Here is a 26,329-nt window from a genome sequence, read left to right on the forward strand (position 1 = left end):
AGCTGGAAATTGTTTCAGCCAACGATCAAATGTAATACATCAAGGAAAAAGACAAGAGTATTTATTTATGAAAATAGTTTTATTATTCTCAAAAAAAAAGTTGGAATACAAATCCAATATAAATCCAAGTCTTTCAAATAGGTTTGTATTATAACAAATATTAATGAAGCAGCAAGATTTCCTCATTTCAGGCACACTGAAGACTTATAAGTATTACTAGTACAAAAAATAGCAATAGTGGTTTAAAGTTAGATATGGAAATATACTAAACTGTGTATCAAAAGTTATTGGAGTTCCAGTTATATCATGAATTTGGGTTTAAAGTGAACTTTTAATTTGAGGGTATTTACATATGCATTAGAGAAAGATCTTGAGAATTTCAATTCAAACATATTCAAACCTATTATTAACAGCTTGGATGCAGTTTGAGCTATCAGCCTGACCATATGTAGGTTTATATTTAATATTTAGAGACATTCAAGCATGGATGGCACCAGGCACAGGCATGGGTTGACATGCTCCAGGCTAATAAGGGGTACTGAAATCGTGTGTAGTTAGGACCCAGGTGTACACGTTGGTTACAAATGAAACAGGTAAATGTTATGTCCCGAGCCGGAAACATAATTGGTTGCTTATCTCATCAAGTCCGCCGACATTTATTCTGGCCCGCACCCACGTAGGATAAAAAGTTCACTTCTTAACTTGCTGAGTTCTCAAAATTTCATCAAGCTGGACTTGAGTGGTTTACTGCCCACTTGAAGAGGTGGTCCCCCCATTTTCCACTTAGAAACAGTTAATTCCTGGTAACATTTGGAACATGGATCAGAAAGGCATGATTGCAGTCCAGAATCCAGTCAAAGTCCCTGCTAGATAGGGCTTTGAACAAACTGGGTTTACACTATGTCCTTTACAGGGCAAGGGTCCCATGCTGCATCAGCCACAGAAAACAGCTTCCTTCTATATTTTATCATTCTTAGGGTCCATCTTAGACTGTTTCATCATGATGGGACCTACAGGTTGCATCATGTCTGCCCCGTCCTTTTCTCTTCTGTACCTGTTGCAGGCCAGAGCTTCAGGAGCTGCCCTGCAGTCCCACCCTGACCACCTCAGTGTCTGCTGTCTACATCTGTTTATATAGTCGTCTCTGTAGTGCACTAACGTACCAATGTGTCTGTCCTCTCTCTGTTCTTCATCCTCTGTCTGATCTCCGTTTTACTGCTCTCCCCACCCAGCCGACCTTTGGCTGGAGGATCCCCCCTTATGAGTCAGGTCCTGCTCAAGGTTTCTTCCCTCCTACAGGGGACTTTTTCTTGCCATTGTTTATGTTATGATTATGTAATAATGCTCGGGGGTCATGTTCTGGGTCTCTGGAAAGCACCTAGAGACAACTTGTGTTGTTATAGACTATATGAATTGCATTGCATTGAATTGAATTGAATTAAATCCTGCTAATGCCGTGTAACAGCAGCCTGACACTGGTAAAGCATTACTGGACCAAGTGGGGTTTTAGCTAAAAGCAGGAGAGCTTTCCTCTCCCCTGAAGAGGCCCAGCCTTAGAGAATGGATGGACCTCTCCTGGTAGAAATAAGCTGATGGTCGTGTCAGGAGGACAGAAGATGATTACTATCCTGACAGATAAGCCAGTTACAAAAGAACTGGAAGTTCAAAAATACAGTAAAAAAAGAAGAAGCCACAACAACATCCTATCAGAAGCTCCGGCTGCTGCAAAAAGTGAGAGAAGGATTGTCTTGTTTCTTTGGAGTTCTGTAGAGATAGCTGGCTGATGGAAGTTTGGAAACATATGAATATAAGATGTTGCTGAAACTGTTGCTGAAAATGTGTACTATTTCATTTGTTCAGTTCTGTATAAAAGGCTGACCAGGTGAACTTTAGCTAACTACCACACAACCGCATTGAGTTGTTTCTGCAGTATGTTTTTGTTCCAAGTCCATCTCTACAAGAGATGTAAGCTTTCAACTCTCATTTAAATGTGAATATCCTCAAACAAAAGCTTATATAGTCACTTTAGGGCCATATTCATAACATAACCCTAACTTTGTTCAGTTAATAGCTAAAATATAATATATTTTCACCATATCTGCACCATACTACGTATTTAATGACGTGTGCAAAGCACTCGTGGCTTTCTGGTAACAGTACAAGTGCTTTCTGAGTGGCACTGGAAGAGGCGTTTGACATTGACCAGTATATTTAAAAACAAAAAGAGACAAAAAAGAAGGCAAGTTTAAGAAGCCTGTGTCTTTTCCTGACATTTTGGATTTCCCACATCTTAAATACTGGCATGGCTGCTACTAGCAAGATATGTGAGTGACCTATCTCAGAATGAAGACGTACGTAGACTTACAGTAACATCAGGGTATCGCAGAGTCTGTTATCAGACAAACATCATTATTATCAACGTCGTATCAGTTTAAAGTTTGTAAACCAGAAAAAGTCTATATAGCTACACTATGGAAAGCGTGAGGCAAAACGCTCCGATATACTAGTATGGCAATCCATTGCTACAGTTTCTCTTAAGTAAACACAATTAAAACCTTATAAAGTGCTCAGGTAAAATCATTCTAAAATCCCTCACAAATTTGTATACTTTCTGCACTGGTGTGAAATAGTTTCTTGTTTAACAAAATACAGTATATACACATACAGTATATTTACATTATAAAAAGATTGTGCTATTGGTAAGCTTCCACACACACACACACACACACACACACACACACACACACACACACACACACACACACACACGCACACACACACACGCACACACACACACACACACACTATGTGATTGACACTTTGCACACTTTTTTTTTTAAAGTTCCAAATTTTCAGTCTCATTTAGGAGCTTGGGTGTCAAAACCCAGTTCTGGCAAACCAAAAAAAGAATCTGCTTTCAAATAAAACCCTGAGCAGAAAAATAATAATATAATAATATATGTTACTATTTTAATACGGATCATTTGCAGATTCTGTGCTGCTCCCTAATACATAGAACTGCATCTCTTACGTCCTGTGCTTCACAAAGAGCACACCTGCACCCCTCAGCACCTCTCATGTCTGGCAACCGTTGTCCGAGCTCTCCTGCGTGTCTCTGGTGGCGGGGGGAGAAACCAGCTGGGAAGTGAGGTTCAGGTATCCCAGCTCCAAAGGCTGCTGCGTGGAGACAGTGGCCTTTGTGTCGTCTAACAGCAGATGCTGGCTGTCCTTCACGCGGCAGGTTGCGTCCGGGATGTTCAAATGCTCAGTGGAACCTGATGTCAGGCTAATGATAAGGCAAACCTTTAATCATTGGAAAACACTCACAAATTATTCTTCAATAATCATCTTCTCAACAATTATCCATCTCAAAAATGACTTACCTTAAAGCAGATGTATGTAAGAGGCCATCAGAGAGACCACCAGAAAGGAGCACTTTCTTAACATTCTGTTGAGAATTCAAGGCAATTATAATCAAAGCCATAGAAGTATTTATTAGAACAACATTTCTGTTACATGGTTTTAGGTATTCAAGTGCAAAAAAACCAAAGCCATAGAAGTATTCATTAGAATTAGATTTTTTTTTAATTGAGCATTTTCAAAATGTTTGTGTATTTAGATCTTATTTTAACCAAACTGAAAATAGCTGAATCTAATAAAAAGATGTTTATACCTCCAAACTGTAGAAAGACTCGAAAGAAGCGTTCCTAAGTGCCCGTTCCAGGGAGCTCACTTGAGTGGAGAGCTTTATCGTTCTGTCCTCTAGTTGTTTGTTTTCCATTTCCAAGATGTCGACCCTAAGAGGGATTAATCCTTGATTTCACTCATAAATTCACCACAGTTTACACAAGATGTCATTCGTGTTGATTAAATGCAGATTATAAATAAAAACAAGATGATTTTCATGTGAGAACTCAGCAGTTAGTTTCAGTACACATTTACACCTACAAATTGGGAATATGTTTGATCTATAATCAATTGAAAGTAAGAAACACAATTTAAGTTTTGGTACAAAAAAAAAACAAACAAGCTGAAGAGCAAGGATTAACTGAAAAAATTAGAATAAAATAAAAAAGGCTGTCCCACTTCTTTGCTAAGATATATGTGCTATATAGGGAGAAAGGTTATTGATAGTTCAATTACACTACTGTTTACTACGTAGTTATAACTTTAATAAAATCATTATGTTTTTGTTTACTTAAGAAATTAATGATGAAAAGCTTAAACTGTATTTTTCCACAATCAAGTGCATTGATTTTTCTGTTGACAGAATCAGACGGTATGAAATTGCTGGACATGTTCCTCATGTTTTTAGGTATTCAAGCGCAAAAAAATCTTTAAATACCAATTTTGTCAAGCACACTGACAAACTGTGGGATGTTTCTCTAATATGCAGTTTAAAGAAAACAGCTTTTTTTAAATAACAATTGACGCAATATGCATATAGAAAAGATTTTTAAAAAATCCATCTGGTGCTCCAACTAATTATTGGATGGAAAACCACAGAGTGAGGAGGTTGGGGCAGGGCTGCTATTTCTCAGAACATGTACAACATTAACCAACTGCTGTTATTTGTATCTGTCAGTTAATGTAACTGCATCAGTTCAGACTTTTACTGCTGTGTCAGCCGTTAACAGATTCAGCAATTAAACGTCCCTTTTCATTAAAATAAAAATAAAAAAACACAGTTAGTGGCTCTCCAGCAGGAATGTGTGTGGGTGTAAAAAATGATTCGTGAAGATACCTGTGCTGGAGTGTTGAGGCAGTTCTCTTGCCTTCACTGTCCGTCTCCTCCGCCTCACTTATCCTCAGTAACAGTTCCCTTTTGTGCTCCATCAGCTTCTCATTTTCCAGCATTATTGTATGGTTCATTTCCCTCTCCTTAAAGCCACCGGGGCAGAGGCAATAGGAAGATATGCGTTAGAACAGAGTGCTTCCCCAAAAATAGGCCCTGAAGAATGTTTACAAAATCTGTTCTGCTCTGGTACTGATTTACAAAAACTAATGCTTGATGTCACGACAGAACTGAGTAAGTTAAAAATATGGTTCACTGATAACAAATTATCATTAAACATGAGTAAGACAAAAATAATGTATTTTTGGTAATTGGAGAAGTGATATGCAAATAAAAGTTGAATTGGATGGCAGCGATATTGAAAGAGTAAACGAAATCAGATTTCTTGGAGTAATAATGGATGATCAAATTAGCTGGAAATCTCATATTAAGCATGTACAAAACAAAGTTTCAAAGAGCATTGCAGTACTTAACAGAGCAAAACAGGTTTTGGATTACAGGGCCCTTCATATTTTTTAGTGTTCACTAGTTCTTCCATATTTCACTTACTGTGCAGAAATTTGAGGCAATAACTATAAAACCAGGTTACACTACTCATTACTCACACTTCAAAAGAGAGCAATACGATACATTCATAAGGCTGGATATCGAGATCACACTAACTCAATATTCTTACAGTCTAAAGTACTAAAACTTATGGATTTAGTGGCATTTCAATCTGCACAAGTAATGTTTAAAGCAAAAAATAATTCGCTACTGGATAACATTCAGAAATTATTCATTGGGAGGGAAGGGGGTTATAATTTAAGGGGTAACTTAAACTTCAAATCTTTAGTTGTGCGTACAACAAAAAGAGGTTTTTGTGTATCAGTTTGTGGAATTAAACTGTGGAATGGTTTGAATTTGGAGTTAAAAGAATGTACAAACATAGAACAATTTAAGAAGAAATATAAAGAAATAGTTTATTTGAGGTATAAAAGTGAAGACTGTGTTTAAAGATCACCAGCTGTGTGTGTTCTGGTATTTCATCATGTTGTCTTTGTATGTTTATATACTTAGATATACGTATTATATTTATATCATAGTTATATTATATTTATACCATAGTTATATTATATTTATGATAGAGCTTACATCTGGTATTAAACAGGTTATTTTTGTAAAAATGATATCTTTTTATACAAATTAGTGTATGGAATAAAGGTAAATACAGACATATAATTTATGTTTAGTTGTGGAAAGGGGGTGGGATTAAATAAGTTTATACTTCCTCCCACTCCTTTTCGAACATGTAACTGAAATGTGTTTTGATGTTGGGTTTTTTTCTTTATGTGATGGAATGCCCACCTGTATTTGTTTTCTTATCTTTTTTACTTGTTTTTTATACATGTTCGAAATAAACAAAACGAACGAAAATAAAATAATAATATATAGTTTTATATGTGTGACCTTAGATGAAGAAATAGTGGCCAGTGACAGCTCATTCTCCAGTTGTTTGATGGTGGCGTCCCTCTGTCCAGTCTCCTTAAGAAACACCTGCTTGGCCCGAAACAACTTGCTTTTGTGCTGACTCTGCTTTTCATTGTATTTCCTGGTTAGGAGAGTAAAAGACGTAACAGCAAAAGTTAAGTTCATGAACCTTATTACTCATTTTACTATTGTGGTACTGATCATTTCATACTAATGCATTGCCTATAAACACTGATACACACACGTCTCACCTGATATGTGCATCAAGTTGGAGGAAAACCTGCTGCAGCTCCGACTGCAGCTTTTCACACTCCTGCTGACTGGCCAGTAGCTCCTCCTGCAACGTGTGGCTTGACTTCTGGCTGTCTTTTGCCTAAATAACACAAGTGTATTAAACCCTGTGTAGTTGTTAAAACCAGATACAAGGTAAAATATTCTACATTCCTGGTTATGTGAATTTAACAGGGAGCATATAATGAATGAATGCATTTTTTTCCTTACCTCTTCTCTTGCTTTACTAAGCTCAGTCTCTAGAATGGACAGACGTGTATCCAGCTGCTGGACACGGTGGCTAAGTTCTGTGTTTGTCCTGGTCAGGGAGGCCTCCTTTAGTCTGAGAGAGCACACCTGCTGCTGCAGCTTTTCTTCACGCTGCTCTAAAACCTTCCTGAGTGGGAAAAAATGACCAAGAAAACAACAAAGGTATTCTCTCCTGTAATTGGGACTGAGAAAAAGACTGCACGCTGTCAGGTGCACTGCAGTCTGACCTGGTTATTTGCTCCTCCTGGTGCTGGGCTCTCAGTGCTGACAAGTTGTCAGACAGGTCCCTGCTGTCCCTCTCCAGGCGGTTGCTATTGCTGGCCCGAGCTTCTTCCAAACGCAGCTGGTGATGAGCATTTTTTAGCTGCTGCTGTAGCTCCAACACCTTCCATCACAACAAAGCCACAGTTTCACTCAGTGTGACAAAGAAAAGGCGCACTTTTAATTTGTGCCTTACAACAGCAGACTCAACCACTACGTCTTGCCTGCCCCTGTGTCTTCTTACCTGACTAAAGCAGATATGAATTTGTACAAAGTTGTGTTTAAAAACAGTAGCAGCCATTCTAGCTTAACCAAAATTAGCAAGATTTATTAACTATGCTAGGCATGAGATATGAGATGACTGAGAGAGAAAGGCGGGGATAAAATGCTGAGAATATTTAACCAATCATAAATGTTCAGCTCTGCAGCTCTGGAAGTTTCTAGGAAATTGCAAATACAAGTGACTCTCTAGGGCCGCTTTGGGAGGGTAAAATACTTTTCCCAGAACTGCATTTAACCCCATTAGAAACTGTTTGCAGGGAAAATATTAAGTCGACAACTGTACATTCAGATCGGGATTAACATGATTGAAAGCTTAAGGGCAAATTAGGTCACAGACAGTATATCCCATTAAGAGCTCAATATTTAGGTTTCACTGATTATTTCACTAATACACCGAACCCAAAGAAAAGAGAAGGAGGGTTGATTACCTGGGGCAATGTTCAGAATGTCAATATAAGCCCCTTTTGGTCATGAGATATGTAACAAAAATTGCTTCCTCAATACAATAAAGCCATAGCAGATACATCCTTTAGACATCGATCACCTATCCATTAGTGTCCCTCATTCTTTCAGACTTGAGAGCCACCGTGTCATCATATTGTGATGCCATAACTGTTTTAGAATGCTGAGTGAGCAGTAGTTGTGTGAGACCAGAATGGATGAAGCAGCTGAAAATATCACTTTACTGCTTATTCAGGCTTAATGAACAGTACGCATTGTCCTCGAGGTTTCATTTCACTACACCAGAGGTCTTCAAATCCAGTCCAGGACCGGATTTGAAGACCTCTGCACTGCACTGAGTGTGTAGACGTTATCAACTTTAGAAAAAAGTTGAGCTAAAAAGCACGTGACAATGTGCTAATCAAAGATGGGGGTGGATGGAAGCAGCTGAAAACAGGTTTTTGATAAAGATACAGTTGCTGCTCAAAAACATTCAAGTGCTCTTATTTATTTATTTTTTGATAATGCAACTTGTTATCTTCACTGATCATTTATCTAACTAACCTACCACTCCAGTAGTTTAGACTTGTGCCGTGCTGAAAGTGATGCATATGTGTTGCAAGGCCTGACCTAGCGGGACTGCTGTTGCACGATGTTAAGAAAAGCATGAGTGCTCATTCAGACACCACGCCGACTATTTCAGACCATTAAGTGTTCTAAAAGAGCTTTAGCCTTTATCCTCAATGTGAAGTGAATTCACGAAACATAAAATGGGAGACAAGAAATAACCAGTCTGGCAACCCACTTAAACTCTGTCATTATCAATTTCACTGAGAGGTTGCACTTAATAATCTTAATCAAATACATACTTCATTAGTAAAACAATACACTGAGATTAAACATCCCATAATCTAACTACTATGCAGAAATCAGATCTTTGCAGCAGCTGAATTTAATTAGTTAGAATGCTTCTAGAGAGCAGATCTGATCTTAGCGTTGGACCACCAGCCACTCAATCCATGTGAAAGTACTGACCTTCTTGTCAGCAGCAATGAGCCGTTCCCTCTCAGTCTGCAGGTCTTCCTGCAGGCTAGTAGTTGCACTGCGGTTTGTGGAGTTGCGTGCCAGCTGCAGCTCCAAATCTCTGATTTTCTGCTGCCGACATTCAAGTTCAGCTGCCTGAGAGTGGACTTTCTGCTCCACCTGGACCAGCTTGGTCTGGGCCTGCTGCAGCTCTGCACACAGCTACACGAACCGGGGAAGAGAGCAGAAACAAAGGTTATCACAAGAAAGGGAACAACTATATATAAATACTATCGAAGTCTTCCAAGCGAAATTTTCTTTCCTTTTAAATTTGATCATGGTTATACTGATGGCACTATCACTGATTGAATGCCAACCTTAAGTTTTTCTTGATCCATCAAAGTGTTGTGTCTTTTCAGGTCCATGTTCTTTTCCTTCTCATAGCGCAACTCTCTTTCTGCCGAGGTAAACAGGCTCTGAACTCTTTGTAGGTCTTGCTTCATCTGTTTAGCCTCCTCTGCCTTCTGACTCAGTAGTGAGTCTTGAGACTGAAGACAGAAACACAAATTAGTGCACAGATGATCACAAAAGAAGTACATGTATAGATGCCCAAAGCCAAAGCTATTTGTGGGTCTGATGAACCATCATCAAATCAATTCCATGCACCTTCCATAATTTTAACAGACATGCTCATTTGGCCTTTTATGACTATACATAGATAGAAATTCAATTAAATGCTATTAACTAAGCAGTAGAATATTTTCTATATGCCCTAGAGTTCTTTTATTTTACTTCATATCAGTGAAATTACCCTTTGAATTGATAAACAAGATTATCTGGTGCTTAAATGTAAGAGATAATGCAGCTGGTAAAACATGAATCATAAACTGAACTTTGCAAATGATTATTAGAGGTCTTGGTGTCCCCTGTGGAAACCCCCCTACTATTTAGGTAAAAGATGCTTAGTTTATCATATGCACCTTGATAAGAGTCTGGGCTTCATTGACCCGAGCTTGAAGTGCAATTTGATGTTGAGAGGTCAACTGCTCATCTCCAGGGTTAGTCTGTAGATGATTCAGTTTCTGCTTCAAAGGTGAAAGCTATGAACACAACAAATATGTGTGAATCAAATGTAATCTCATAGGAGGAAATTCCCTCTTTAAAAAAAAAACAAACTTGAACCCAGCGCAGATAAAAGATGTGTGTCCTTGATCTCACATACTAACAATAGGAGGTTATTTTCCCTCTACCCTCCTGCCCCAGTTTTTGAACATCCAAACAATAAATTCATAACCATAAAAGACATGAATAAAATTACCTGGTTCAAGTCACTATCTTTGGTCTTCTCCTCTGGACTATGGATATTTTCTATATGAGCTGTGTCAGGTTCAGGCTTCTGCCTGCAACTAAGTGCTTCTTCTGTAGTGGACAGATGCTGTTGATGCCACAGGAGCTGCTTATTGACGCGCTGTATTTGCAGCTCGAGTTCGTCCTTTTGCTCTTCGGCCACTAGCTTCTCCCAAGCAGTGGATCTTAGCCTTGCCTGGAGCTCGGTAGTCTGTAGCCGTTCAGAGGCCATCTCGTTGCTAGAAAATATATACATGTATGCAAACTAAGCAAACACCAAAATTACACCCTTATTTTCACTGACCATGAAAAGAAAAACTATTTAAGTATCAGACACAACAGTTCTATCAGTTGTCTCCAGAGACCGGTCGATTACAATTCAAATGTTTTCAAAATACTAAATATAGAGTTTGGTTTGGACTAAGACATCTGCTCAAAGATCACCTCAGGGTGTTGTATGCAGTCTGTAAGCTACTGAGTTCAGAAGTGAGCTGGTCAGTCTTCTCCTGAAGCTGCCTCTCCCTCAGGCCCTGCTGGGTTTCGTTACCGTCCTTGTAGCATTCAAACTCGCTTTTGAGCCTGCTGTGTGCAAGCTCCATCTGAGCAACCTGAGAGATACACAATTGAAAACAAAGATGGTATCTGGGGTCTAAATATCAAAACAATGCATGCTGTATGTTCACATTGGCATTTTAATGTAAACAGCAGTGTCGTTGGTTTTGATTTGCTAACAGTGAATATATACAAGTTTCATATTATGGTAAAACACACAAATCACAGACAGCGGGTTCAAAAACAGAGCAGACAAACCTTTTCCTCAAGTAATGTCTTTTCACCCTTGACTTGGGTGAGGCTCTTGATAAGCGTTTTCCCCTGTTGGCATTCTCTCTGAAGGCCACTGACATCAAGTCTCAGCTTCTTCAGCTCTCGCTCACCTATCTGCAAAGCCTTTAGGGTAGAGAATCAGAACTCATACAAAAGGATGTGGCTTGTGATCCATACCAAACAAAGGCAGACATGTGGATACACTTATTGAAGATGGGATGGAAGTGAAAGAAGGGAGCTAAGGTGATATTCCAAAGACCAGACCTCAATCCAGTTCATTTGGAAGCAGAATCTTCTAAACAACGGGTCTTGGTGCACTTATTTAACACATACCAAAGTCTGGATGGCAGAATTAACTATCATTGCAGTGTGTGTGTTTTTTTTTTACCTCTTTATCTTTTTTGAGGGCAGCTTGAGCAGCACTGAGGTCTAACCCCAGCTGTTTCCTCCAGTCCTTCTCCTCAGTCAGACGAGCCTCCAGCAGCGCAGCTCTTTCCTGGGCGCTGTCCCTTAGATGCTTTTCACATGGTTAAAGGAGAGCATTGTGGATTTATGTTCACATTTCAACCCTTATGAATAAGAAAGTCAATCCCAGTTATTTAAGTTTTTTTATGTGAGGTTTTTAAACCCACACACAGTTTTTAAAAACTCTTTTGATACAATAACGAGAAATTATTATAATGGAGAGATATACAGTAGAACTATTAAGAAGTGGGTTATTCCTTACGTAGGAGTCAGAGGTTTTGGCTTCCTCCTCGTGCCTCTGATTTTTTTCTTGGACATCCGGCTTCTTCAGCTCGGCCTCCAGGCTTCTGATCTACATGGCCAAACTCAGTCATCACGGAGATAATTGTTTCCAAGTTTAAATGCTTAAATCAAATAGCTGAGAAATGTCAGTGTTTGTATGTGAAACTATTTTTCTTAAACATTAAAAGATAAAATGTCGGTTTACCCTCCTGTGCAGTCCTTCCAGTTCTCCTTCATGGCGATGTCTCTCCTCCTTGCTGGCATTTTGCGCTTCCCCCAGCAAAGATTCCAGCTCTTCATTCCTCTCTTCCAGCTCTTCCTGTCCATCGCGTAGCCTTTGGAGTTGCCGTTGTAACTCTTTCACCTGCACCCATCCATTCTCAATCGCCTCTTGACACCTAACAGATGATAAGGGTGATTAATGTCAAAGAAAGGTGGGATATTCCTGAAGAATTCAACATAAATACATCCCAGATGTAGTTATTGAGGCAATCATGCGTTTACCGTCTATGACACTGATTCTCTTCATGGGCTGATGAGGCAGGTGAACTGTTTTGTGGTGCACTGGTTCTGTCTTTTAAATCCTCTTTGGCAGCATCATTCTTTGTCAACTGAAATAAAGCAACACCAAACAATACTAAGCTGCAACAAACTTTGTACATTTATAGAAAATAAAATTGTAAATACTAACCTGGTCCAGCAGACTTTTATTCTCAGCCTCTATAATGTGAACTTTTTCCCTGAGGGCTCTGTTGTCAGCATCCAGTATGTCATTATGCTCTTTGGCAACCTGAAGCTTCATCATATCTGTGAGCAGATATCTCATGTTACGGTTCATTTTTAACTGCTATTGTATTTTCCCATGTTTAAATAACAAACTGCAGTTTCTCGGTTACCAATGTGGTGCTAGATCAAGTCAGTTCCTACTAACGTCCATAGTAAAACTCCCAATTAATGGCAGAAAAGAGTCACAGCCTGGTATAAAAACTTGCTTCTATATTGAATATTCATGTTTGTCAAAACCACATGGGCAAGAGGTGGAAGTCTAATGTGACATTTCTTTTGTCCACAAAATGTATTTTAAAAATGATTAAAATAAGATCCCTGATGTTCACATCCCTCTGTCTCACCACAATGTTTCAGTTTCTCCACTTCCTTCTTCAGGTTTTCTACTTCTTGGAGAGTCACGTGAAGCTCAGCTCCTGAGACAATAAGCATATTTTCCAATTCTACTCATAATAATCATATTGATAACAAAACACAACAACAAATCAGCAGGCTACTTGCTTGTTTCATTTTTAAACAAGTTTTCAATGCTGCTTAAAATTTACCATGGATGTATGTAAAAACATATTTCCTCATCAAAGATAAACAGTGACAGTTTAAAAACAATGGCTTTTTTTAACAACAGTATGGAATGACTACTGTGTGAAACAGTCTAATGAAATGTCTGTGAAATGTTTTGGTCGAAACATCAGAGCCTGCTGTCTGCAGAAGCCAGTATTTTCTCTGCTCTTAGGGACATACTGTACTTCTTTCGAGATCTGCGATGCAGCTTTGTACTACCATGCAAAAATAAACATTGGACACTAACAGACAGCACAATACTGTTATGGGTTGAACTGACTCAGGCTGATGTAAACACCACATGGAAGCACCTTAACAGTGTGCTGACAGGTGGTAGATGGGTAAAAGAATGATCACATCATCGATTCTCTGCCAGATATATTTTCTACAAATCCTAGGGCTTCTCCATCAGCTCATTCATCTATTTTCTATTTCAGTTTTCAGAGGCTAACATTAAGAACTACCAAATTTCAAAGATACCTTTAAGCATTTCTCAGTAATTAAGGATTCCAATGTTTCCCACATGTGTATGTTGATGCTTTATTAAATAATGAATACATTAAATGTTTTTTCATTTCAAATTTAATTCCTGATTGAGGAAAAAATGAAAGTAAATACCAATGAAGAAGGAAGGTTTCTCATTTGGGATCTTAGGTCAGACTTATCAACCCCAAATTCTGTTTTAAGTCATTCTGCAGAAAGGTAAAGTAGGGAAAGGTAAATGCAGAATATTTTATTCTTTATCTGATAAAACTCTAGACGAAGTTAATGTTTTTCTTCAGGTGGGGTCACAATATAACTAGAGATGAGTTACTTTTTACTTTCTACCATTCCAAAGCAAAAAGACTTCCTAATTTCAAGCTACACTGAATGCAGCATGATGTGAGGGTGGATAGCTTAACTCTGAGCTTCAGCTGTTAAAACATAGACTGAAAATCTGAATGGCTCACTGAACGACTTATTTTAAAAACAAGCAAGCCATAACCAAAGATAAAAATAATATGTCCAATATGTTCCCTTTAAAATCTTACATACAACAATAATTCTATTCATATTCTTACCGGTACTCTCATTTCTAGCAACGTACCATTTGGATCTTGGCTGTTGTTTTTGGCAGCATCCAGCTCATTGGTGAGTCTGCGGATATCCTGGTGAGCCATTGCCAGTCTCCTGGATGCCTCCTCTAGGTCCCGCTCGAGTCTCTGCTGCTCGTTTCTCTCTCTGGAAATCTCTTCAATGAGGGCCTGGTGTAGAAAGAGTAGTTGGTTTGTGTTGGAGCCAGAGAACAATAGCAAAGAGGTCTGGTAGTTAGATTGGAGATGCAAGTGACCCAGCATGCAGTTGTAAGAGACATGCATTTTTAGGCTGAGAGTCATTGTCGCTGCAAGCCTGGAGCAAGGGAAAAGTGTTATATAAATAGCACCATTCATTGTACAGAGAGGCACTGGAACAAAAACAACCAATTGCATTCTTAAATTTTGTTTTTTTCATATATTTACTTGACAGCCAAAGTCAAAGCATCTAGAAAATCACAGGTGTGACAGCCATGTTGCATGCAGTTACGTCCAATGGATCTTAACCCTTAGATTAGCAGGACACCCCGCTGATGTTGAGAGGTCATGTTGTAAGCGTCATAGTAGTCACGCAAATATCAAGGAACATTGTCTTTGGAATGCAAACGTGCTTTGAAAAGCAATGATCCAGCAAAGGAACCAGTGTTGCACCACTTCGATTCTTTAACACGATACCAATGTTAGTTACTTAGTTAGTATAAGCTAAGAAGTGGAAACCTACAGGGGTGATAATGTGTTTGCTCTGACCAGACCTGCGGAGGCCAAACAGCTTCTTCCATGGACTCTGGGATGAACACTGCTGAAAGGGAAAACCAGTGTGTGCAGAATCACATCGGACACTACACACATATAACCAGCTGATGGCAGGATTTAGCCGCATCACTGTACATTAACTGACAGAGCTAAATGTTACTTTTTTTGTCCTCCTTATTTTTTCAATCCTAAAGTTTATTCTGACTTGTAATGAACATCACCTCACCTTTGTCATGCCATCTATGGTCTTCTGCATGTCTTCCTTGTGATGCCTGAGTTCTGCTCCCGTTGTGTGGCGCACATGTTCCTGTCCAAGTGTCATAAACCGATAGAAACTCTCTCAGCTACATTTATATGGCCTATGTGCTTACATATCTAACATTAAACAAATGTATTTTAACTGAGCCTTGCACAATGGGAGATCAAGATGAATGAAAAATAAGTTTTTCAACAGCTCAATTACTTTAGCACCCCGGCACTGAGACTGTTCCTACCAGTGTTTAATGTCATATGCTTGATGACAGATAGTGGAAAAATGTCCGTCTTAGTTTTGCTGGATCTAAGTGCAGCATTTGATACAGTTGACCACAATATATCATGGAAACGACTGGAGAACTCGGTGCGCCTTTACAGAACTGTACCAAAATGGTTCAAAATGTAATTAGGGAACAGGAAGTAGGCTTACATCTGAGCTGATAATAATTACATGTGGATTTCCCCAAGGTTCCATCCTGAGGTCTCTTCTGTATAACATCTATATATTCCTACTGGCACAGATTATAAAGAACAACAAAATAAACTACCATAGCTGTGCAGATGACAGAAAGATATAGATTACAATGTCACCAAGAGACAGAAGGGTCAATGACATGACATGCATATTTTTGTGTCTGGGTCCATTATTTCCTTTTTAAATAATTGTAATCAATTTATGACATATATCACTTTATTCTATAAAACCTATTTAGTTTGAATACCTTTTAGGTACATTCAAATAATATATATTATTTTATATTTTGGCATCTCAAACCCCCAAAATGTCAGGCGGTGCAAATGAACAGACTAAGAAAACTGGCCTTTTAATGATAAGAAATTCAAGATAAAATACTATAGCATTATTTTATGTTTCAAACCTTTCAAATTAACCAGATTTTAAAAATATAGTTTTAAAGCTGTTGATATAATTGAAAAACTTTTGTCCAGCAATTTATGTTCTTAAATGTCAGGGTGGCACAACCGTAAACATGGGGCTTTTATTGTGAAGTGAAGAGGTAATAAACACACGATGTTGCATCAGCCAGGGGACCCCCAGTGACTTTTATGCTTTTATGGCAGAGTGAAAAGGTTTGTAGATCTTGCTCAAATATTGATACATTTTATCAGATAAAAATAGCTACTTTTAACTCGTAGGTAGGCTGGTACACTTTCCATGTCAGGTGGTACAACCAATGTAAAACTAGGAAAATGTGATTTTATCATAAAACTCTTTATTCTATTTTAAAAATATGTATGAACTTGATAGCTAAGGCTAAAGCTAATACAGGTGTCCAAGTAGAAGCCTGTTTAATTTGAAATTAGTTGTAAAAGTCAGGTGGCGCAACTGCAAGGAATGTCACAATATGAAATAAATAATGTTATTTAAAGCTTTAAAATGATCTATTACATTTATAAAATGTTTATTAGTTTTAAGTTAAAGATTTTGTACACTTTCAAACTTTTTTCATGATTATAATTTTTAACAATTTTAGATGCCACTATCAAAGAGAAGTCAGCACGACACAGGGAGCACATTAGAAATGATCAGACTGCAAGAGAGGCTTATCTTGCAAAAAGAAAAGAGAGGTAATACATCTTGATAAACTATAATCCAAGTTTAAATGTCAGTTTATTTTGCAGTTTTTACTTTTATACAGTAGTCAGACCTGTCAGATTTTTAAATGGGAATATGCCAGTTTATTTGTTCTCGTGTTTTATAGTTATCAGAGGAGGAAGAGAGAGGGAAAAATGATGAAACCTCCCATCAGCCAGCTGTCAAGATCAGAAAAGGAAAAAGTGAGGCAACAGTGGAAGCATGACCAGAGAAAGCACAGGGAAAGGAAAAGGGCTATGGAGGAAATTTTGAATTTCACACCGGAGTCAATAGATAAAACTCCCATGGAACTCCCAGCAGAAGATAGTCTGTTAACAGAGAGAAAATCTGACATCAAGTTCTTCCGGGTGAGTGAAGAGGACATCAGGGCCCGGTTTTTCAAAAGTAATCCGCTCGGATTTTGGATAAGGGATTGGATCAAATCATGAAAATGGGTTTTTCAAAAGACAAAACGGATTACGTAATCGGATTAGATCACGTAATCCAATCCTGGTTTTGATCTGGATCAAACCTTCAGTTTGGGTTTATCAAAACTTTTTAGTAGGATTGGGATCACTTTGATCCAAAAAATCGGGATTAAACTGATCCCATCAGAAGGGTGGATTCAGCGTAGATTTCAGGCCCAAAATGTAATGAAACTTAAAAATTGTATCAAATAACACTATATTTGGATCATGCAGTATAGCCTACAAGATATCCTATTTATTCATAAGGTTTTAATTTGATTTGTTCATCTGTCAGGCTACAGTGATTAGGTAGGTTATAACGTATTCAGCCTTTCAGTATAGGCCTACAGCAAAGTAGAAAGAGTTTGGCCTCATAAAATAATCCCCCAAACAGCTGTCAATATTGACCACAAATAATATATATCATTCTGTCACTAATTATAATATTATAATTCATCACAATCAAAAATATTTTTGTTTTGTTTTTAGATGATTTTTTAGTGATGCATGCAATGATAAAACAGAATAACAAAGCAATGGCAATGGCATCACTGGTTTTTGAAATCCAAAACAAATCCAAATCAGAAATAGTGTCTAACTATTGCGTCCCTTGTTGCTCTTTACATATCTATAGTTCTACATTGTGTTTCCTACCCTATTTGAGCACTGGTTATCCAGATTTGGTGATCCTGAAAAGTTTCTATCCGGATCAGATTGATCCAATCCGATGTTGCTTTGAAAAACCGGCTCAAAAGTAAGCTGGATTACGTGATCCTGGATAGCAAAAAAAAGGGTTACTAAATCCGGATCAATTTGATCCGGATTAAACCTTTTGAAAAACCGGGCCCAGAAGATTTGATGAAGCAGTCCCTGAGGTTGTGTCCCCTGTAAAGGGAACTTTGGCAATGCACCAGGTCATCTCCACTGAACCAGGGAAAATCATGCACAGGGAGATCTCCTGCTTCTGCAGCAGACCACATATTTGCCAATGCCACAATACCACAATGGTCAACTTGCAAACAGCCAGTACCCAAGATGACAATGATCTGAATGGGAAGTTCATCTTAGTGAAATATGAAGGTCGGCCGTTCGTGGGACAGGTTCTTCAGGTGATGGTGATGAGATTGAGGTGAGCTGCATGCAGCAGTTGGGAAGAAAAAATAAGTTCACTTGGCCCCTTCCTGCTGACATAATTTTTTACTACACAACCGATGTGCTCAAAGTGATCTCAGAGCCAGAGCCCTGGCACACACAACTAACTCATGCAGACTGGGAATGCTTCAGTATGCATACCTGAATTGGGATATGAGCCATCTACCAGTGTTGAACAAACATTTTAAGATGTTTTCAAATTTTTTGTGATACATGAATTCATTGTTGTTAAATCACAATCTATTTTTATTTAGTATGTAGTTATTATATAGTGTTGCATTCCAGTTGCTATGCATTTAATGTTTTAAAATCTTGGAATACTTGATGAATACATTTGGATATTTGACATAAAATTTTTCAATGGACTTCAATAGCTGTTGTTTCTTTTTTTTGTGATCAAATGTTTTTATTTATCTTTCATGATTTTCTTATTAACACATATTCTCACCCCCTTCCAAACCCACCCCTTGGACCTAAGCATTCGATGCAAACAATTGATAATAAAGAAAAACAGAAAAAAAGATAATAGAACAAAGTACAAAATAAAACAAAGGCAAAACATAATAATATCAAAAACTGGACAAGGATAGCTGCAACAAGGTAGTCTATATCAATTTTAAATACATCTTTCAAGTTCGGCCTTAATTTTATCTGCTGCCATATACCAGAATAAAATATTTTGTTGTTTTGCATTATGGATTCGGGCTGTAGATATTTCAAGATAGATAATATCAAGAAAAGTCAGATACCAATGGGAGATGTTAAGCGTGTGTGGTGGTTTCCATCTTACTGCTATTATCTTTTTTGCTGCTGTTAGGCCAGCATGCAAAATTCGTTTTTGACATAGTGAAGCATTGATTGTTGATGAATTATTTAAAATAAGTGTTTGAGGGTTTATGGAAATATTCTATACTATTATCGAGGATAATGCAGTTGCAACCTGTTGCCAGAAGTTTGCAACAGGTTGGCATTCCCAGACCATATGCATGAAGGTTCCTTGTTTATTCTGAGAGCATAGTGTAAATAAAGAGCTAACCAGGATCTTCATATGGTAAAGCTTGCGAGGTGTTAAATAAGTTCTGTGTACAAATTGAAAATGAATAAGCTGATGATCTGGGTTTCTGGAAGATGATATTATGTTGGTCCATACTTCATTCCAGTTGAAATTTGGGTCCCAGTCAGGTATATCCCTTCTCCATATTGCATCTAGGGCTAAAGGTTTATATGACATTTTTGAAATATATTGATATATAGTTGTGACCACGCCCCTTGTTTTTAACTTGTCTTTAGCTCATACTGGGGATGTTCAGATAACTTTACATCATTAGGTACACCTTGCGCCTTAAGTGCAGCCCTAATTTGCAAGTAGAAAAAGAAAGATGTGTTCTGTAAATTAAAACTAAACTTTATATCTTGAAATGTGCGCAGGCCATTTTCATCATAGATATCACTAAGTGGATGAATTCCCTGATCTCTCCATTGTGGGAATTGGATGGGTCTACCCCCAATTCGTAGACTAAAATGATTTAAGATCGGAGTGTTTAAGTGCTACTGAGTTGTAAAGTTACATAGCTAACTGTTGTTTCTTTTAAGTGTATCAAACTAAAACATGACTTTGTTGTTGTATCTAATCAATCTATTGCACTGCAGCCTATTCCAGTTGCTATTTACTGAATGTGTTTTCATGTGATGTATTCTGTTTTTGATCACTTTACTACTTTTACTTCAATAGAGACTGTTGACTAAATCAACTATTATTCAGCAACTATTCAGAATATTTCCTGTCATCACTAATGTATTTGAAATAAAAATTGCAATTATTCAGCACATTTCCTGTTATTACTAATGTATTTGAAATAAAAATTGCAATTATTCAGCATATTTCCTGTCATTACTAATGTTGTCAGGTGGCACAACTGATGTCAGGTGGTGCGACCATATAAAATATTTATTTAAACCAATAGATTTAAATGGTCTGCTCAAACTGTCAGCTGCTTTAAATCAGGCATAAAAACATTAGTTTACTGAAGCATACTCCTAAATTAAATACTTACCTGCTGTACTCTACTGGCCTTATTTTTAACAACTTGTGCTTTTTATTATTTTACCTCTTTTCTTATCATTTTATTTCATTTATTTGTTATTTAAGCATACTCTTAAATTAAATACTTTTCTGAAAACCGCGAATGAGATGTGTACCTGCGGTAGCCTACTCTACTGCCCTTAGTTTTCAGCAACTTGTGCTTTTTATTATTTTACCTTCTTTTCTCATAATTTTATTTAATTTTATTTGTTATTTACTGTCTAATTATGTCTTGCCGCTTTTGATGTTGATGTAAAGCACTTTGAATTACCTTGTGTTGAATTTTGCTATATAAATAAACTTGCCTTGCCTAAAGTGAACAAATGGTTGATAACTATGATGTGAATAGCTATTGTATTAAATGCATTCATTTGTATATTTGTATAATTATTTTTCTGTCTTTAAATGTAAAATTGGACGCTAAAGATACTAAACACCTGGCCACTGGAATGCAATAATCTTAAAATATTGCAGATGCAAAACACAACCACAAAATAATAATGTGTTGGGCATTGTAGACACTCTATGCTTACCAAAGATTTCACTTAGAATAAATAATAGGAAAATACATATATTTTTACAAATATTTGGTTGCGCCACCTGACATTTTTTGGGCAGTGAAGTTAAAAATACATTCAAAAAATGAAGTTAAACACTTTGAAATGTTATTTATGAAATGAGACTTGTTTAAAGACATTGTTCCAGACTCAAAAATATACATTACATCCATTTTGAACAGACTTTTTAAAAATACCTTTTTGGAAGCCTTATTTGTCATTGACCCAGATGCCCTGTAAAGGACTCTTGGTCAATGCATTGAGGAGATTGCTGACTGGATGTGCCACAACTTTCTCCAGTTAAACAAAAACAAAACTGATCACAGGTCAGCACAGAACTTCAATCTATACACCTAAAAAACACCAACCAGACCAGAAATCTGATTTTAATGATAGCTTGTAAAAAAAACATTAAGGCAATAACAAATTCAGCCTACTATCACCTTAAGAATATATCAAGGATAAAAGATCAGATGTCTCAGCAGGACCTGGAAAAAGTAGTCCATGCATTCATCTTTAGTAGGTTTGATTATTGTAACACCATCTTAACAGGTTTACCTAAAAAGTCAGTTAGACAACTGCAGCTCATTCAGAACTCTGCTGCTCGAGTCCTCACTAAGACCAAAAAAGTGGACCACATCAGTCCAACTTTGAGGTCTTTACACAGGCTGCCTCTCCGTCAGAGAAGACTTCAAGGTTCTGATGCTCTGAATGATCTAGGACCAAAATACATCAGTGACCTCCTGACACAGTATGAACCTTCCAGACCCCTCAGGTCACCTGGATCGGTTTTTTTATCAGTTCCCAGAGTCAAAAACAGACATAGAGAAGCTGCTTTCAGCTTCTTTGCTCCACATGTCTGGAACAAACTCCCACAAAGCCATAGATCAGCTGAAGTACTCAGTTTATTTAAATTTAGGTCGAAGACACACCTGTTTTCAGCTGCATTTGAATATAGTTCAAAATCTGCATTGCTACTTTTAAGCTTGAGTTTCAAAATGTAATTATATTTTAACTACTGATTTTATCTATAGTCTTTTTTTGTTTAATTTTAAATCATGCTTTTTATTTATATGATGTTTTAATGTCTCTATAAAGCACTCAGAATAATCTTGTTGTTGGATTTAATCATATAAATAAACCTGCCCTGCCTTGCCTAAATTTCAAAGATTACCGTAGCTATAACTAATGTAAGATGTAGGATCTTAACTTTGAAAACATTTCAAATTACAGGTTAGGAAAGAAAACAAACTTGTAAATTGCATTCTTATACAAGTGTTGAACATTAATAAAATTCCTGACAGTATATAAATCGTATACATGCCGCACACACTGTACGTGATGTAATATCTATGGTGGGTTGTTTTTTTTTTTTAAACCAATGTGCACATCACCATATATTAAAATGTGTAACCCAGTGAAAGTTGAGAAATCACAAAACTATAGTTATTAAAGTGGTTGGAGAGTTTATCAAACATCTTGTTGACCCAGTGTAGAATAAAACAGTTAATCCGAAGCTCAATGACGCTAAATACCATGAAACGCCTGCCATTACAAACTCTCTCGGCCCTACATTCATGTTTAACAACACGTTAAATGGTACAAAAAACAGAAGAAGCCCCCAGTAAACCTGTAAAAGAATGTAATCTTCAATGAAGCACTTCCCTTCAAGTTTTTTTTATTTTGTTCAGGGTAAATTCATGTAAGAGGATGTGTAGACAAGCCTTTGATCTTGACTGTGTGTAAATGTCAAGCAAGGAGGCAGTTCTGTGATGGTTTGGCCAGCTTTATCACCAAACTCTTTTGGTTCACTTAGAGCACTGCTTGGCTTCATTGTGTTCAACATATAACATCTCTCGAAACTGGAACAGCTGGCACAGCTTCCTCTTGAAGAACAGATAAAGATTCCCCACGCCATAGTCCTCAACTCATATGGAAATAACAAAGGAGTGCCAGTTCACTTTTGAATTATACAATTGTAATTATTCAGGATGGATGTTCCCATTATTTTGTATATCCTTCTAAATGTATGTGGTTTGTATCATTTAAAGGATTACAATTTCTTAGGGGAAAAAAAAGGTTTTATGGTGTTGTGTCATTAATGCTTTACCTGGTGGTTGACTTCATTCGTGTTGCCGGCAATGGTCTGGCTTTCCAGATTCCTCTCAACAGCCTCAAGTCTTTCCAGAAGTGTGGCCCTTTCCACCAGTAGGTAAGCCACCTGCTCACTGGGGCCACTTAAATCCACATCTCCCAGGTTTTCCTGAGCCAACATCTCAGCAAGCTCCCTGCTCTGAGTCTCTGGAGAAAAAGGGAAAATCCTGTTATCAGTAGTATATGAGGCATGGTACATTTTTTTATAGCACTAAAATGCAGCATGACATTAGTTAATATTCAAGGAAATGAAAAATCTAGTGAAAGCAGGTGTCTTTATGATATATGATTTAGGAGCATTGGAAAAGCAGGCTCCGACTTAAAAGCGAGAAGGCCATCATTAAAACTAGCAACAGCTTTACTGAGTTCACCTTGCTGGTGTTTGATCTGGTGAAGTTCATGTCGCAGCTCTTCATTGTCTCTCTCACACTCCGCAGTCCGACACTCGCGATCTTCCAACAGCCCTCGAATATGTGCAACATAGCTTTCCACCTGACAGTTTGGGAAAAAAAACAAACATGAAATTCAGTTCTGACTCATTAACCTTTTTGAGAAATTCTGATTACAATTGGTAAATTGAAACATCCAAGAAATGTCTCGCCTCCTTCATCTCACTGGCCTGCTGTTTACGTAACGTGTGCACCTCCTGGGTGGCTGACTGGAGCTTTGCCTCCCTGTTGAGCAGCATTTGAAACAGATGTCGCTGCCGCTCATCTGCACCGGCCTCTGGAGGAAGACCACCCTCCTGAAGTCGCATAGAAATTTGGTCTGGCTCCGTCCAAACCTGTTGGGAGGAGGTAATAAATGATTTCTGATGATATATCATTATTCAAATATTGAAATGCCATTTTAAACTGCACCTAATAAAAAACTGATACAATAAAATTGCTCTGAGACACTTGGTTTTGGTTATGTGTGTGTGTTAAACTCACTAATGTTTAAAAAAATAAATAAATAAAAATCTCTATAAAACTATAACTCTCTGAATATTAGGATGTATTACATACTGTTAAGCAGTTAATCATATAAATATTATAGCACATTATCCTAGAATGTATCTATGCTTGTCAGTCTAAATGAAAACTGATCCGTTTGTATGTTTCTAACGTGCCAGTTGTAAGACAGCACTAAACACCTGTTGTGGAATTCATCATTCTCCTTTGTACAGAATGTAACCTGAGCAGGACCCATGCAGCCGTCAGACTACTACAGAAGCTGTCGCTGCTCCAACAACATGCAACATACTACGTAGTATCAGGTCTCACATGCCTCTTGTACTTACACATTGTGCCAAATAGGGCTATGCATTTGTGGAACAAATAGTTAAAAGATCAGCTGTTTAATACCATCACCCATCTAATACTAGTGATTGCAGGCTCTGGGTTAAAGATATCTCTCCAAGGGCTCTTATATGGATGAAATTGTCTTTTTTTAAACTTAAGCGCTGAAGTTGACTATATAAAAATGCTCACATACAATACTTCTGATGATAAGGGTTCACCAAGAGATGTAAACAGTGGTCATGTGATTTGTGAGCGATGACTTTACCTCTTCACGATCCATTGTCAGATCTTAAGGTTGATGGAGCTGCAACTTTTGGTTGACGAATTATGTTTTCCAGTAGAGAAAATTCACCGTAATTCCCGCAGAGCAGAGGTCTGTTTGCAAAGATGGGTCAAAGATCAACATTTCCTCTGACTTCATCGCTCCCAGTGTTGTAGTAATCCATCTGTGGCATTGTCTTGATCCCTTTCTGTAAACATATGAGATTATGAAAAACACTTGTGTAAAGTTTTTTTTCCTGCAGGCTCAGGGATTATCGACCTGGGCCAGGACAGGTACGAACAGGTTAACCGTTGGCTTAGACTACATCACCTGAGGATATGCAAAACTCCTAATCTGCACAGTATAGTAACTTTGTTTGATATGCTGCTTTGTTATCTTTCAAATTTAACATAACTAGTAACGATGCAGGCTCCAAGTTTAGTCGCTTGCAGTTGGAAGCATTATATTAAGTATCATATTATGAATTATGAAAGAATTCAAAGCTCTTTTCTTTTCAATAAATGAACACTTGCATTTAATTAATGATCTTTGATTTCCAGCAAACCTTTCACCCCAAAATGTCTGACGAGGAGGAGCAAACTGTTTTCAACTGCGTCTTGAATTCACTTTAACCAAGCTCCCTGTTCAGGAAGGTGATTAACAGCAGATCTGGTGGAAAATATAATTGAATCCCCCTGCAGACAGGTAAACTCTGACAGAGAAGAAGAAGTCTCCAGTCCCAAACTTTGGATGTAAACATATGTTTTAGCGCTAGCCTGCTAACGGTAGCCGCAGATTGTGCGAGTTTGCTGCAACTGATGGATCCGCGGGGACCGCGGTGAGATATCACAACAATATCGTCAGTAAGGTGACGGAACTGAAAACAAAATAGTGAAAGTTTACGTCGTTCTCACCTTTGAAAAAGTAACTGCGACGAGAAAAGCCGAGTTGCGAGGACAGGCGTGCCGAGGTGAACTGGCTTCCACGGGTTGCTAGGCAACGGAGCGTACCATTCACAAGTAAAGCGGGGGTTGCTGCCACACAAACAGCCGAGTTTGGTTGGAATTATAGATTGATAGAAATAATAAATGAGTTATAATATAATAAAATAATAAATTCCTTTCAGATTATATTTAAAAAACAAATGTATTTACCTAGTACAGTATTTTCAAAGTCTCCTGTAATTTAGGGCCAATCCCAATACACCCCCTACTTTCTTCCACTAATAATAATAATTCCTTTATTAATCCCACAATGGGGAAATTCTTTCTCTGCATTTAACCCATTTTCTAGTTGAACTAGTAGCAGTGGGCTGCAGTAATAAGGGTTAAGGGGCTCAAAGTGGTTGACCTTGGTTGCAATCCAGGGGCTTGAACCTGGCACCTCCAGACTCCAACCCTCCTCTGTAACCACTAGGCCACCACTCCCAAGCAAATTTTGTCACCTTGAGTCGTACTGATATCTGGTCTAGCCCATGGACTATCGCTACCTTTTTCTAGTTACTTAAATATATTTATATCTAATTCTAAAAGTAAAATACAGTGGAAATACTACTTAAAGGCAAGAAAACATACTCCTTTTTTTCCATCTACTGTCAGAGTGTATTCGTTTATCTGGA

At 37.8% G+C, this 26,329-nt stretch overlaps 1 protein-coding gene across 1 annotated transcript; it reads right to left on the reverse strand.

The window, feature by feature from the left end:
- Positions 1 to 97: 97 nt before the first annotated feature.
- On the reverse strand, positions 98 to 25,708 carry ccdc30 (coiled-coil domain containing 30). Its single transcript, XM_061736449.1, has 28 exons — positions 25,626 to 25,708; positions 24,715 to 24,919; positions 23,768 to 23,950; positions 23,538 to 23,658; positions 23,123 to 23,313; positions 15,131 to 15,211; positions 14,873 to 14,950; positions 14,166 to 14,322; positions 12,862 to 12,933; positions 12,423 to 12,538; positions 12,236 to 12,342; positions 11,937 to 12,129; positions 11,712 to 11,801; positions 11,373 to 11,501; positions 10,970 to 11,107; positions 10,604 to 10,767; positions 10,131 to 10,398; positions 9,793 to 9,912; positions 9,190 to 9,360; positions 8,825 to 9,034; positions 7,033 to 7,190; positions 6,767 to 6,932; positions 6,517 to 6,638; positions 6,245 to 6,386; positions 4,745 to 4,881; positions 3,674 to 3,797; positions 3,384 to 3,448; positions 98 to 3,286 (listed from the first exon to the last, which is right to left on the reverse strand). Exons 2-28 carry the CDS (start codon positions 24,727 to 24,729, stop codon positions 3,076 to 3,078), a joined length of 3,729 nt encoding a protein of 1,242 aa, XP_061592433.1. The 5' UTR covers positions 24,730 to 24,919; positions 25,626 to 25,708; the 3' UTR covers positions 98 to 3,075.
- Positions 25,709 to 26,329: the final 621 nt, after the last annotated feature.

The sequence above is a fragment of the Cololabis saira genome, chromosome 12 (assembly GCF_033807715.1).
Source record: "Cololabis saira isolate AMF1-May2022 chromosome 12, fColSai1.1, whole genome shotgun sequence".
Lineage (NCBI taxonomy): Eukaryota > Metazoa > Chordata > Actinopteri > Beloniformes > Belonidae > Cololabis > Cololabis saira.

Excerpts from the sequence above, each read along its gene's own strand:
- ccdc30 (XM_061736449.1), bottom strand. Across the intron at positions 9,913-10,130 it reads AAGATAGTGACTTGAACCAG|CTTTCACCTTTGAAGCAGAA; the intron begins GTAATTTTATTC and ends TTGTGTTCATAG. Across the intron at positions 3,287-3,383 it reads TTACATACATCTGCTTTAAG|CCTGACATCAGGTTCCACTG; the intron begins GTAAGTCATTTT and ends CCTTATCATTAG.